The 15,213-nt window shown below is 30.8% G+C and overlaps 2 protein-coding genes across 2 annotated transcripts in view; both read right to left on the bottom strand.

The window, feature by feature from the left end:
* Positions 1 to 316: 316 nt before the first annotated feature.
* LOC126842435 (BTB/POZ domain-containing protein 9-like) lies at positions 317 to 4,956 on the bottom strand. The gene is made up of 12 exons (XM_050579449.1): positions 4,908 to 4,956; positions 4,628 to 4,730; positions 4,259 to 4,342; positions 3,752 to 3,881; positions 3,399 to 3,629; positions 2,930 to 3,200; positions 2,668 to 2,796; positions 2,118 to 2,357; positions 1,845 to 2,028; positions 1,378 to 1,567; positions 1,247 to 1,306; positions 317 to 370 (listed from the first exon to the last, which is right to left on the bottom strand). Exons 1-12 carry the CDS (start codon positions 4,954 to 4,956, stop codon positions 317 to 319), a joined length of 1,725 nt encoding a protein of 574 aa, XP_050435406.1.
* A 6,084-nt stretch (positions 4,957 to 11,040) lies between these two features.
* The window catches only part of LOC126842382 (BTB/POZ domain-containing protein 9-like), a 43,718-nt gene continuing 39,545 nt past the window's right edge, over positions 11,041 to 15,213 (bottom strand). Inside the window, exons 2-13 of the mRNA XM_050579336.1 lie at positions 15,109 to 15,205; positions 14,531 to 14,645; positions 14,383 to 14,466; positions 13,841 to 13,970; positions 13,513 to 13,743; positions 13,185 to 13,455; positions 12,920 to 13,070; positions 12,280 to 12,512; positions 11,991 to 12,174; positions 11,398 to 11,584; positions 11,250 to 11,339; positions 11,041 to 11,149 (exon numbers count right to left, since the gene is read on the bottom strand). Of these exons, the coding sequence (XP_050435293.1) occupies positions 11,090 to 11,149; positions 11,250 to 11,339; positions 11,398 to 11,584; positions 11,991 to 12,174; positions 12,280 to 12,512; positions 12,920 to 13,070; positions 13,185 to 13,455; positions 13,513 to 13,743; positions 13,841 to 13,970; positions 14,383 to 14,466; positions 14,531 to 14,645; positions 15,109 to 15,157 (1,785 nt within the window). The 5' untranslated portion in view covers positions 15,158 to 15,205 and the 3' untranslated portion in view covers positions 11,041 to 11,089. The remainder of the gene's footprint in view (positions 11,150 to 11,249; positions 11,340 to 11,397; positions 11,585 to 11,990; positions 12,175 to 12,279; positions 12,513 to 12,919; positions 13,071 to 13,184; positions 13,456 to 13,512; positions 13,744 to 13,840; positions 13,971 to 14,382; positions 14,467 to 14,530; positions 14,646 to 15,108; positions 15,206 to 15,213) is intronic.

Genomic DNA, 15,213 nt, shown 5'->3' with positions numbered 1-15,213 from the left:
GACTCTTGCGATTAGTTAAAACGAACTTTTCATGCGGATGTGTTTATATTATGATATATGTGATTTTTTTTGTTGATTTTATTATGTTTGTGCGAGGTAACCCGTAACGGCGTTCACGACAAAATATAAGCCACCACAATTAAATCGAGTTGATTTGTTTTTTTTTAAACGTGTTTATTTTTTAATATTATGCAACTACTACAAATGATATGCGATCCTAATAACATATACGACGAACGAAGTGAACTACAACTTAAGAGCTAAGGTACATTTAATAGCATTCGTTTTGAAACGACAAGCTATAGTCGTGCACAAACTAATAGTATGTAGCTGGTGACTCCACAAAAGACGACAGAGTTGTTTTGGAAGACTGAAAGTGCCAAACCTCAGTTCATAACTTTCAAACAAATGTTGCTGTTACAATAGTGAATAACATTTATTCAATACAAACGACGTTTATAAAACGAATATATTAGTAGGCAGATAAAAGTGGTATCTTATGTAATATAACCATCATTATCCGATTATCCGATATTATTACAATCCAACTTGACATTACAAAGTTTAACGAAAAACATAAGAGTCTATTATAGATTGCAAGGTATTTGTATACCACACTACCTCATTGAACCAAGTACATACGGTTATGCGAGTTTAACCAGTATACAACCAGAAAACAGCTTTTGTGCCAATATTTCACTGTTTGGAGCTCAAATTCTAAATAATATTCAATCATAAAACGTAATATATAAATACACATATATTTATTCATTTAACTATAAACTTAGTAAGCGTTCAAGGAGCAAATATGCTAGTAATTGTAGTGTAGTTTAGTTCAAAAATTCGTAAAATCTAGCAAAACTTTACAAGGACAAAACAAGAATAAACATATTATTAAATTTATGGTAAATTATTACATTGCGAAAACTCTAAAATCTATTACCAATCATAAAACAAAATAAAATGTATACATTTATTAATAAAGTATATGAAAATAATATAACGGTAAAATATAAAATAGATATAAATATTATAAATCTGCCTATGTTGATAAGCGCAGAAGGAAAAAAATATGCTTGCACTTGGTTAAATGACTGAGGCTTGTACCTATGCTTCTGTCATTGTAATATCTGTTTCGATGGTCTACTGAAACAAAAATAATCTCGTTAAATTCCTGATAATATGGTAGTACAATAATTACTATAAAAAAAACTAATGCAATTTGCATCGAATATGATGTACCAACCGTAGGATAACTTGCTAAATCTACTTGAGCGGGAGCCTCCAAATGTGCAACATGAAAATCCTACAACATTAAAAAATTAATTAAAAAAATAAAAATAAAAACAACACACATAACAATATTATTGAACTGACAATAGTGCTTGCTGAATTGTAAACGCCAGTAATGCGAATGTACACTACCGGTCTGAAATCAAATTGCAACAACTGCCACGATTTTGTCAACTCATTGGATTTGTCTACGATTTTATCCCAATCATCATGGTTAACTGAAACTTCAACGATGTAACTGAGATCTCCGTCATTTTTATCCCAAAGAAGCATTCTGTAAATTATGACAAATCTGAATAAGTATTTATAGATCATGTATCCGTACTATCACTAAAGAACGGAGAAAATGCCACAACAGTGGCAAATTTAATAAATGTTGCTGATGCTAGTGATCACTCTGGCGGCTCAATGCATCTGCTTAAATGCTTACAAAAGTAGGTTGATATGAATGTTTTAATGAGCAATCTAACGAGCCATACAATGTTTGACGAAAATAATATAGATGTAAAACACAAATGTCCAGTAGTAATTGTAAGCTATTTAACAGTTACCTCATTGAACTAAGCATATAGGGCTGTGCTAGTTGAACCTCTATACAACCCAACTGCAGTCGATGACATGTATAATTGTTATCGAAGTGTTTATACTGGCCATCCAAGATGGAATTATTACTAAAGCGATATTCTTTGATTACAGTAGCGTCCATAGATATTAAAGCAACATTGTACTTTGGAGCTAAATGATAAAATCGGTCGATTAGATAATAATAGTATATAAATATTTGTATTAAATACAGTTGCAAGAGATTTTCTTGGATTTCTTACCCACTAACCCGTTTTTGATGTCTACTAAGTGCATTTCTCTGGTATTGTGCTTGATTTCCAAGATTTTAAAACTCTTCTCATCCGTGTTATAGACGCCAACAATTTTAACGTACCGAACTGCTTGTGGAGAAATCCACAAACGTTGAATTGCTCGACAAGGATATTTTGAATGATCTATAACACGCACCCACTGCTTCTGATTCGTCGAAACTTCAATGTAATAGGTGTATATCCTAAAGTATGACATAATTCGAACAAATAAAGCTTTGCGTAAAATAAAAAAAAAGACATAAATTAATTGTGATTGTTCGTTGGGTGATCAATAATTCTCTATTGATGAATAAAAATAATTTTTTTTTCATTTTAAAGTTCATAATAAAATTAAAATTTTGATAAACAAAAATAATTATTCATAAATTTAAAAAATACGAATAATATATTTAATTTTAACAATACTATTAATAGTTTATTTAATAGTGCTGAACTTGCATTAGATAAATAATTTATGTTTTATAAACATACCCTACATCTTCATACATGTGATAATACCCTTTATATTGTAAATTGAGTTTAATGTAGTTTATAGTTGCTGTATGACCCAAATCTATATTAGTAACGGTGGCTGTTCTGTTTATATCCGTGTTGACCTTGGCAGATTGAACAAAGTTCACATCTGTTTCTAAAACGTGAGATATCTTAAATTAATTTAACTGTCCAAAAATAATATTACCGACAGAAAGCTTGCTTGCTAGTTGAAATTATCATATTATAAAACATGAGTAAAATACTTAGTTGCATAGTATTAAACACACCTCCTCGCAATTTTAATTCGTGCGATGGCGTTTTTTTTTTCGATTTGATGACATCCGCAATGGTCTTAGAAGAAACTAGCTGCGTTTTACTGACCACAGATAACAGTTCTTTATCGCTGATTAATGGATATCTAACGACAGATAAAACATTGGTTTTAGTATCAGCGTCTAGGTCGAGTTGGTGCTTGTCGATCCAGCGACAAACCGCCCGGAATATGTCCAATTCGTTAGCAGCAAACGAGTCACGACTGAGAACGTCTTGTAGCGCTTGCTGTAACAAAAATTAATCGATTGTTAGCTTTTCATAATAATATGTATTATAATTAATATTTCTAGCCAAAATAAACGCATTTTGCAATCTGTTTTGGCGCCATCTAGCGGTGAAAAAATAAACAACCACTAGATAGCGCCACACCCACAGATTTTCGTCTATGCGAAATCGGTTAGAAGAAGTCGGAGAAATAATTACCGGCGGCAAAAACAGAAAATCTTCGGATTCCAATACGGCCAAAGTGTGCGATTCGATGAAGTCGAGTAGTTCGACATCGAGTTGTTCGTGTTGATAAAGTCGGGCTATGGCAAACAATGAACATGCATTGTGTATGGTGATGTTACTTCGAAAATACTCGGACAGTGAATGTTGTAAGTTTGAAAAACCATAGTAATGCGCAATCTTAAATAGTTCCACAATAACTGCGTCCTAAAACAAAAATAAAAATTACATAATCGATCGAGATAAAATATACTGCTTTTTTTTCATATCACAAAGACAACAAAATAGTGTTTGGCTGAATTTAAAGCTACATCGATGATATACTTTACCTCTAGACGACTTAAATTTATTCGACCGGTATAGCTATATTTAAGAAGTATTTTAAATGAAGTCACTGATACTTCTTTAATTTTCACTTTATGCCGACCGGATTCATCAAAACTCCCATAAAAATATTTGCTAAAATGTATACACAATATTCACATAAACATTAAACTGCTATATATGCCACAATATTATCATTACCTCAATAAACATAAAATATTATATTATTATCAATCATATCAGCAAAAAAAGACATTTTTTTTTATTAAAAAATTAAAAAATTTAACGGTTAAATAAACAGTTATACCAACATAAAAAACCATTTTCAAAATGTGAATACCTAGTATACATAGTATTTATTCACCGTTAACTATTCAATTCTGCCCTGTATTTACCTATTGAAAACATGGCTGGTTAATTAAAAAAAACTGTAAAATTGGAATCACATATTTGACGAATTTGGTTATTTATTTTATTAGTTTATATTATGCTTAATGGTAAGAATTAAGTACCTGAAAAAGCCACTGTGTGTGGCTAACACAAGTCGATGGGCGTGCAATTCTTCATTATCTACAACGAAAACAACATCCGAAAACCTTAAATAAATATTAAAATATATTAATAATGTACATACGAATACTAAAAATCAAATATAATTTATGTATAATTAAAGATATTTAAAAATAACGCTGAGCAATTAAAACAAATTTAGTTATTAAGAGTTCTCGCTTTGTTAGATTATTGAAATAACATTCCGTTTGAGTATACGCATTTGTTATCTTTACTTTAGGTATAGTTTCAGCGACAGTAAATCAATAGTAGCTTAATGTATCATGGTGACGTCAATGGTCATAAGTAGGTATAAGTACATTACTACATACCTTTCATTTAGATACAGTTTGCTAATGTCGTCGACCAAGAAGTGAGCGTGATCGATTTGCTCGTAATCGGACGGATTGGACGAAGAAGGAGGTTTGGAAAATGCTAAAAAAATAAAACAAATTTGTATAGTTTATGTACGTTATAAAGTACCGTCCAGTCATATTATTTAAATTTTTTTTTTTTAATGGCGTACTTAAGTTTTTTAAGTAAAATAAATATAATGGTTGCAGTACAGTTAAGTAATTGTAAAAACTTTTGTGTATGAAATATATGACGTACCTGGAATTGACCTTATAAGGATCAGAGCTAAAAAATAACTAAACGTCATCGTGCTATACGCGATAGTAAAACGATTCTTTAATTGTCTAAAAAACACATTTAGAAAAATAAAAACCTTGTCTGTGGTTATCGTTAAGACCGATTGAAATATTACATTTTATTCTAACAGCGTGCAATTTTTTTGTAATATTTGATAGAGCTTAGAAACGAGAGCATAACTGTGTGCAAAATCAGTAGGTATACGTTTTTTCCCCCTAAAGCTACGAAAACATGTTATTGTCAAAAAAAAACACATATATTTTGTAAACGACGACAATCATAAGACAGAGACACGTTATTTAGGCCACACTAGTTGACACGCAAGTCACGCCGCGGGCACACTTGTGTTAAGATATTGTGTTGACATTAAATACATTGTGATTGATACCACGCTTGATAAAAAAACCGTACCGATAACATAGATTTTGGTTTTGAAACGAATTGTTGTTTGGGTACCAAATCAAACCTTGGTTGGATACCAAATTTGATCGTTTTAGAGTTTCAAACACAACCGAATGATCCAACCACGCTTCCATGCGAAGTTTAGACCCTTTTGATTTAAAAAGGCCCTTCGCAATCTTAGCCATACTCAAGTAGAAGAGCTCTACTTTATCAAGACCCACAGATAAGGTAATACTAACTGTATCTAACAAATCAGAATTTTGTTAATGACTCAAAAGGTACTACAGGTAGTACAAATGTAAATTATCAGCCTCGGTTTTTTTAATTGCAAGCCGATTTTATAAAACAAACACTAAAATTGTCAGCCAAAAATCATCGAGGAATTTATTTCCCCTTTCTTACAATTCTTTACTCTGACTTCAAAATAAATAGTACCAGTCATTTAAAATATAACCGACTAACTTTTAGAAATTTATTTCTGGTATACATAATTTCATACTCAATCCATTATGTAAACGATGCCGGAAACTCGATTTTATGATTCTTTATATATTTCTTCATGGTTATTGTTATCTTATAAAGTGATAATTATTCAGAAACTCCTAAAATCTAGCAAGGTTTATTTTATGAACTCAATTTACAAATTAAAAAAGCCTGAAATATTATTAATTCTTTACTAGAATTACACAATGCGAAAAATGTATTATCAACCATGAAACAATGTGATTTTTATTTTAAGTGAATAAAAACCGTAAATAATAATAATAAAATAGTAAAATATAAAATAAAATAGGTATTTTATATTTGACAATCTAGGTAGGCGTAGAAGAAAAAACTATGATTTTATTTCAAATTTGGCTAAACGACTGGAGCTTCGGTTATTGTTTCACTCATAAGAATATCTGTTTCGTTGTTGTCCTGAAATGAAAAACTCTCAATAAATTTCTGACTATATCATTGTACATAAAACCAATTGTAATAGAACAATTACTATAATTTGTATCGAATATGATGGACCAACCTCATAACTAGCTACATCACGATTGACTTCAACGGCGTTTGGATCTACCGCTACTTGAACGGGAGCCTCCAACTCTTCACAATGAAAATACTACAACATAAAAGTTATTAACCATTTTCAAATTCATTATTAGATTAGTTTAACTCACATTGTCTACCGAATCGTTAATGCCAGTAATACGAATGTACACAATCGGTCTGCATTTAAATTGTAACACTTGACACGATGTTATAAACTCATTGGTTTTGTCTACGATCTCTTCCCAATCCTGATTGTTAACAGAAACATCAATAAGAAAACCGAGTTCTCCGTCATCTTCATCCCAAAAAAGCATTCTGTAAATTATGACAAAACCCAATAAGTATGTAGGTAAAAAACCCAACCTTAAGTAAACCTCTCTGAAGAAAGGAAGTATGTGTGTACAAATATGTTAAAGCAGAGAGTAAGATCTTCTCTACGGCAGAGAAGATGCAATAAATAGGGAAAGATGGCGACTAATTTGATTAAAATAGCTGCATTTGAAGGTCGAAACCCTCTAGAAGTATACGAAGACAATGAATATCAAATTGATTAACATTTTTAAAATTTGCATTAATCATTCACGACATCAAACAATCATAATATAAAATAAAATAGTCTTGTAATAGTTATAAACATTTACCTCATTGAACAAATCATATAGGGTTGTGCTAGTTGAACAACTATACAACCCGAGTTCAGTCGAGGACATTTGTAATAATTAAAGTCGTATTCAAAGTTGCCATCCAACATTAAAATATTAGTGAAACGATACTGTGCGAATACAGCTGCGTCCATAGATATTGTAGTAACATTGTATTTCGGAGCTAAACGTGGAAATCGGTTAATAAAAAATAAATGTTTTTTTTATTATTTAAAATATGAAGATTCTTAGTTTCCTTACCGACAAATCCGTTTTCGATGTCTACTGTGTGCATTTCGTTTGTATTGTACTTAATTTCCGAAATCCTGAATGCCTTTTTATCCGTACTATAGGTCCCAACAACTCGGATGTACTGAACTATTCGTGGATGAATCCACAAACGTTGAGTTGATCGACAATGATAATTTGAATGATCTATGACACGCACCCAATCGTTTTGATCCATTGAAACTTCAATGTAATATGAATAAGATCTAAAGTATGAAATAATGCGAGTAAATCATTTCCAATATTAAAAAGTCAAGAAACGTAAATAGTGAAAACAAAGTTCTGGAAAAAACTAAAACCACTTTTATTACACAAATGTATGATTCAAAACCCTACCCTGTATCTGAATACCATAAATACATATTCATAGAGTATAAATTCATTTCAATGTAGTTTATAGTTGTTGGATGATCCAATTTTATAGTAGTCACGGCATCTGTTACACTGGAAGTCGCTTCACAAGAATGAGCAAAGTTCACGTTGGGCCCTAAAAGAAGAAATATTTTTGATTAATATAATTGTATATACAGCAAGCGTACTTGCTAGTTGATAGTAGTATCATAAAACATTAGTAAAATAATTAGATGCATTTTGGACGTACGTCCTCGAAATTTAAACTCATATAGTGGCATTGTTTTTATAAATTGTATGGCATCCGAAATGGTATTCGGATCGACCAGCTGCGAATCGTTAACCACAGATGTCAGTTCATCAATACTCATCAATGGATATCTGACGGCAGATAAAACGTTGGTTTTAACATCAGGATCAAGGTCTTCTCTTTTCCTTTGGATCCAGTTACTAACCGCACGGAATACATCTAATTCGTAAGCAATTAATGAGTCACGACGAAGAAGTTGTTGTATTGCTTCCTAAAAGTAGAATAGGTTTCACGACTATCATCTAAACGTTGATTTTGGTTCTTACGGCCGACAAAGTGAGAAAATCTTTAGATTGAAATACATCCGTAGCGTGGCTGTCGATAAAATTTAATGTTTCTTCTTCGAGCTTCTTGAGTTTATAAAGATTGGCCGCAGCATACAATGAACATGCATTGTCTACATTGATATTTCTGCTTAAATGCTCGGACAGTGAAATATGTAAGTTGTAAAAAGCAAAATAATGTGAAATTATAAACAATTCCCAAATAATTTCGTCCTGAAAAAAAATGTACACAACTGATTGATCGTTTTCCGATAAATATATTTTTCCATTTTGCATAGACCTAATAAAAATAGTGCAATACTTTACCTCAAGACTACTTAAGTTTATTCGACCGGTATATGTATAGCCAAGAAGTATTTTAAATGAAGTTAATGGTACTTTAGCAATTACTATATCACGCTGATGGATCTCTTTATAATTTCCGTAAAATAAATTGCTAAAATGTATAAACAGTAATAATACAAACATTAAATTATATCATGTGCTACAACTTAAGGCTCGGTTTAATTCACGGGCTACATAAAGGATGTTATCCGTCTTATTTAACTTAGATGTATTAAACTTATTTTGAGCTCAGCCAAGTAATAATACTAAGGTATTATAATCACTAAAGGAATGGTATGCTTAATGATAAGAATTGAATACCTGAAATATTCACTGCGTGAGGCCAACACAACACGATGGGCGTACAATCGTTCATTTTCTACAACTAAAACAACATCTGAGAACCTTAAATAAATATTGAAATGTATTATTATAACACACATTTGAATACTAGAAACGAATAATAAAATATATTTTTTTTATACTTTAAGATATAAAATATTGTTCAGAGCAGATAAAAAATAAGTTTTGTTATTAACTGCTTTCGTTCTAATTATATATTTAAAATTACATTATGAAAATGTACATGCATTTGTTATCTATATTTAATGAATAATTTCAGCGATAGGCTATTTTATGTATAATTTTGATGTTAATAGTCATAAGGTGTACCTGTAAAAACAATAATAAAAATATTAGGTATAAATACAGTTCTACAAACTTTTCTTTTAGATGCAAATTGCTGATATCATCGACCAAGAAGTGACCGTGATTGATTTCCTCGTAAGTGGGCAGATAGAACGAATGTGATGCAATTTCGGTAAGATAAGAAAATGCTAAAAAATTAAACCGATTTTAATAACTAATATTTCGTTTATTGTATGTACAATATGAATTGGTATCCAGCCAACTTATTTTTTGTACATATTTTTTAATGGTGTATTTTAGTTCTTTAAATCAAAAAATAATAATCCATCTGGTGGTGAGCAAATAGCAAAATATATAATTTACATAATTGCGTTCAGAACCTATCGCTTAGGGTTGAACGTTTCGCAAATTATAAGATGACAATTTATGTAGACTTGCATGAATTGTATTACATACCTGGAATCGCCTGTAATATGATTAAAGATAAAAAATAACTAAACATCATTTTGCTATACTCGATTATGATATGATTTTTGAATTCTCTAAAAAAAAAAAAAATTAAAAAATAACAAACTTGTTTAAAGTTTTCGGAGAACAATAAAGTTGTATACACGATAATGTTTATAATAAATATTTTAAACAAAATCTGTGTATATAGTTTTTGTATAACAGTTTGTATAGGTACCAAAACATGTTATTATTGTAAGTGTTGTCAAATAATACACAACAATTTGAATATGACGTCAAGCTTATACACCACGCTCATGATCAACTGTTGATACTGAATTAAGACCAAACGTACCGACATAACATAGCAATAAATGTAGCACCACACGATAGAACTAATATAATTGTAAACGGCCAGCGGCAAATGTCGGTGGCAGTCTCCCGTCCGATACGCGGAGAGTATAAAATATTAACATCATCCTGTGGTTTATTACTGATAATAACAGTAAGAATACAGTCACATGGGCCACTACATTTTTTCATTGTTGGATACAGTCCCTAATTTTTTTAACGCTGCAACCAGATACAGACACTATATAAACTATATAAACTAGGTAAAAACAATAGTACACGCGACCATACTTTCCTAGTAACAGAACGGTCGCTTAAGGAAGAGTGCTCATTTCCCGGACCAAGCCCAAGAGATGAAAAATCACCTTAAATTAGTTAGGATTGCGCAAGAATCTCTCTCGCTCTTTTTATAAAAAGAGGAACCGTTTCACCAAAAATACAGTAAACTTAGACACTAATAAAGACATAAACAGTTGTGGAGAGTATAATATAAAGACGCGAAGAGAGATTTTTGGAGAGAGCGAAAATTCTACTCCTTTTCTGTTATTACAAGACACACAAATTATTTGCCAAAAATTATCTACACTTTTTTAACGTTTATTAAACTCACTTTAAAATAAACAGCACCAGCCGCTTGATATAAAATCAACGAATATCTAGAAATTAATTTCTGGTTTACATAATTTTACTCCTAACCCGTTATGTACACGGAAGCCGAGAACCGATTTAATGGCTTTTTATATATTTTTCCATGGTTTTTGACATTATCAAAGTTATTAAGTAATAACTATATAGGAATTCATAAAAACTACCTAGACTTGAAATGGACAAAACAAAAACAACCACAATTAGCAAGTAAAAAAGTATTGAATAAAATTAAAATTGTGGTACATTTTTACATTGCGTAAACTCTAAAATGTATTTTCAAACAAATTGTTTTTATTTTATGTGAATTCATATAAAAAAGAAGTAAAATATAAAATAAAATAGATGTTTTATATCTGTCAATTCTGGTAAGCGTAGATAAGAAATAATTAGCATATATTTTAAATATGTCTAAGCGACTGGAGCCTCAGCTATTGCTTCTCTCATTATAATTTCTGTCTCGTTGTTCTCCTGAAATAAAAAATTCTCGATAAATTTCTGACTATATCATCATACAAAAAAAAAATTATAATAAAACAACTATAATTTGTATCGAGTAAGAAGTAAGAACCTCATAACTTGATACATCACTATCGACTTCAACAAAGTTTGAATCTGGCGCTGCTTGAGCGGGCGCTTCCAATTCTTCACAATGAAAATACTACAACATAAGATTTATTAACCAGTTTCCAAACCAATTTTAGATTAATTACACTCACATTGTATGCCGAATCGTTAATACCAGTGATACGAATGTACACAATCGGTCTGCATTTAAATTGCAACAACTGCCACGATATTGGAAACTCATTTGATTCGTCTACGATCTCTTCCCAATTCTGACTGTTAACAGAGACCTCAACAATATATCTGAGTTCTCCGCCATCTTCATCCACAAAAAGCATTCTTTAAATTATGACAAAACGTTATAAGTTTTTGTACACCATGTATCTACCCTATCACTGTCGATACGTGAAAATTCCACAAAAGAACTTGTTGATTTAGCTGGATGAAATAAAAGAGATTTTTAAAAGAAATTGAATGTGGGTCAGCCATGCTTGAAGAAAATAAGGCTTAATAATCAAAACGGTGTAAAAATATGTTAAGCAGAGAGTGAGACCTTGAGATGGAAAGATGGCGACAAATTTGTTTAAGATAGCTGCATTTGAAGGTCGACCCCCATTGGAAGACAATGAAGACTATAAATACCTACCGAATTGTTCAAAATTGATAAAAATTGTATTAATCATTCACAACATTATACAATGCTAATATGAAACAAAATAGTCTTGAAATAGTTCTAAGCATTTACCTCATTGAACAAAGCATATAGGGTTGTGCAAGTTGAACAACAATACAACCCGAGTTCAGTCGATGACAATTATAATTATTTAAGTTGTATTCAATGTGGCCATTCAACATTAAATTATTAGTGAAACGATACTCTGCCAATACAGCTGCATCCATAGATATTGTAACAACATTGTATTTTGGAGCTAAACGTAGAAATCGGTCAATAAAAAATGTAATTATTAAAAAAGAAATATAAAAAATACATTTTTTTTTTTAATTTAGAGTATGAAGATTCTTAGTTTCCTTACCAACAAATCCGTTTTCGATTTCTACTGTGTACATTTCTTTTGTATTGTACTTAATTTCCAAAACGTTGAATGCCTTATTATCCGTGTTACAGGTCCCAACAAATCGAACATACTGAAGTACTCGTGGATAAAACCACAAACGTTGAGTTAATCGACAATCATAATTTGAATAATCTATAACACGCACCCAATCATTTTGATCCATTGAAACTTCAATGTAATATGAATAGTTTCTAAAGTATGAAACAATGCGAATGAATCATTTTTAAGTATCCACAATTCCTGTAGATACATCAATAGATAAATATGTCATCCTATCTCTAATCCATTATCTCTAATCTACCAACTGTTTTAATTCACCTCCTTAATCCTCCACCAGACCCCTTGATAATTCCTTAATACTCCTTTCTAATCCTTCATAACACCTTAATACCCCACCAAAATCCTCCTCCTTAATCCCTCAATAATCCCGCCATAATCCATTATGACGTTAGCACTGTGATACAAAACGTAACAGACAAACTTTCAGAATGACCACCAGCCACAAGACAACCACAATATTTTTCCTGAATAATTAGAATACAATTTTATTTCATAGTGCTTAACTTTTGTCGAACCCATCTATGACTTAAAAACCTACCCTGTTTCTGAATACCATGAATACGTATCATTACTGTATAAATTCATTTCAATGTAGTTTATAGTTGATGGATGATCTAATTTTATAATAGTTACGGCGTCTGTTGTACCGGAAGTCGTTTGATAAGAATAAGCTAAGCGCACATTGCGTCCTAAAACATGAAATATTTTTAATTAATATAATAATTATATATACAGTAAGCGTACTTGCTAGTTGATAGTATCATGAAACATTAGTGAAATAATTAGATGCATAATAGACATACGTCCTCGAAATTTAAATTTATGTAGTGGCATTGTTTTTATAAATTGTATGGCATCTGAAATGGTGTTCGGATCGACCAGCTGTGAATCTCTAACCACAGACGTCAGTTCATCTACACTCATCAACGGATATCTGATGGCAGATAAAACATTGACTTTACAGTCAGGATCTAGTTGGTTTTCTTTATTTTTAATCCAGCTACTAACCGCAAGGAATATATCCAATTCGTTAGCAATAAACGAATCACGTTTAAGAATTTTTACCATTGCTTCCTAAAAATAGAATATGTTTCACAACTATTATCTAAAAAAACGGATATTGGTTCTTACGGGAGACAAGGATAGAAAATCTTTAGATTGAAATATATCCATAGCGTGGTTATCGATAAATTTGACTGCATCTTCATCGAGCTTTTTGAGTTGATAACGAAGTGCCGCAGTAAACAACGAACATGCATTATCCACATTAATATTTCTACTATAATATTCGGCCAGTGAATGTTGTAAGTTAAAAAAACCAAAATAATGCGAAATAATAAATAGTTCCGAAATAATTTCGTCCTGAAAAATAGAAATTACGTAACTGATTAATCGTTTTCTAAATAAAATAGACTAAATAATAACAATTTTGTAAGAAAATAAATCAATTATACTTTACCCCTAGAACGCCTAAGTTTATTCGACCGGTATATGTGTACTCAAGAAGTAATTTAAATGATGTTAATGATGCTTCACTAATTGTCACATCACGCTGTTGGGATTCTTTATAATTTCCAAGCAATAATTTTCTGGAATGTAAGATTCGGTGTATTTCATGGACAACAAAATTTATGTTTTTAGTCAAAATTTTAACATAAACACAGCCAAGTGTAAAATAGAAGTGTGGCAGTTGTTCAATTATCAATCAATTGAGAAAGAAGACAAGTAATCTTTTATTTGTATAGAAAATTCATAAAAATATGAACTTTACAAAATCGAATATGAGATATTACTTAAAATAAAATGCCTAAGAGACCCAGTTACGGTACGATTTTCGTTCGATAATATTAATGCAATAATAAAATAATAAAAAAATAGATAATTGACAGATTTGTGTATTATATACATACTAAGCTATCAATATCACAAAAGGAATGGTAATATCATTACCATTTAGTGTTATTGATAAGCGTTGTATGCTTAATGAAAAGAATTAGACACCTGAAATATTCACTGCGTGTGGCTAACATAAGTCGATGGGCGTGCAATCGTACATTATCTACAACGAAAACAACATCCGAAAACCTAGAATAAACAATAAAATATATTAATGATACACAAATGAATGTATAAATACAGTACTACATACGTTTCATTTCCATACAGACTGCTGATGTCGGTTACCAAGAATTTAGTGTGGTCGATCTGCTCGTAACCGGACGGATTGGACGAAGAAGATAAAAACTCGGGAGGCATAGAAAATGCTAAAATATAAAAAAATGTATAATACATGTACGATATGAAGTAGCGTCCAGTCATTTGGTCTTACGTATTTTTAATATTGTATTCTGGTTTCTTTTAAATTAAATAACAGTAATGGATTTATGGCGCATTATGATAAAATAATTATACAAATATTCAAATGTTTTTAGCGTTTAATATAAAACTAAATACAGAGCCTGAACTAACCTTACAATGTACATGTTGAAAAATATCAAATTAGCCTCAACTAGAGCTTTCTACAGAGTGATTCATGGACCACTCAATATCTCATAAGGTTTAATAGGAAATTTTTTTTTACTTATAGTTTTTATACAATATGATCTCAATTTTTCACAACTTTTTTTGTTTTAAGTCGTAATTGTATTCAAAATCTATCGCTGAGGACTAATTGTTTGGCATACAAAGAGAAAATTTATGTAAAATTGTATGAGTTATATTACGTACCTGGAATTGACCTTAAAATGATCAAAGCTAAAAAATAACTAAACGACATCGTGCTTTACTTGATAGTAAATAACTTTTTAAATTCTCTATAAAACACCTAAAAAC

This window comes from Adelges cooleyi, unplaced genomic scaffold (assembly GCF_023614345.1).
Source record: "Adelges cooleyi isolate 19-005CV unplaced genomic scaffold, UGA_ACOO_1.1 ACOO_flye_CR_arks_rails_tigmint_CR_PRNA_519, whole genome shotgun sequence".
Lineage (NCBI taxonomy): Eukaryota > Metazoa > Arthropoda > Insecta > Hemiptera > Adelgidae > Adelges > Adelges cooleyi.
The sequence above is the reverse complement of the archived record's forward strand: the minus strand, read 5'-3'. Positions and strand labels throughout refer to the sequence as shown.

Excerpts from the sequence above, each read along its gene's own strand:
- LOC126842435 (XM_050579449.1), bottom strand. The coding sequence starts at position 4,956 with ATGACGTTTAGTTATTTTTTAGCTCTGATCCTTATAAGGTCAATTCCA. Across the intron at positions 2,029-2,117 it reads CATCAAAAACGGGTTAGTGG|CTCCAAAGTACAATGTTGCT; the intron begins GTAAGAAATCCA and ends TTTATCATTTAG. Across the intron at positions 371-1,246 it reads ATTTAGCAAGTTATCCTACG|TCTTCCAAAACAACTCTGTC; the intron begins GTTGGTACATCA and ends TGGCACTTTCAG.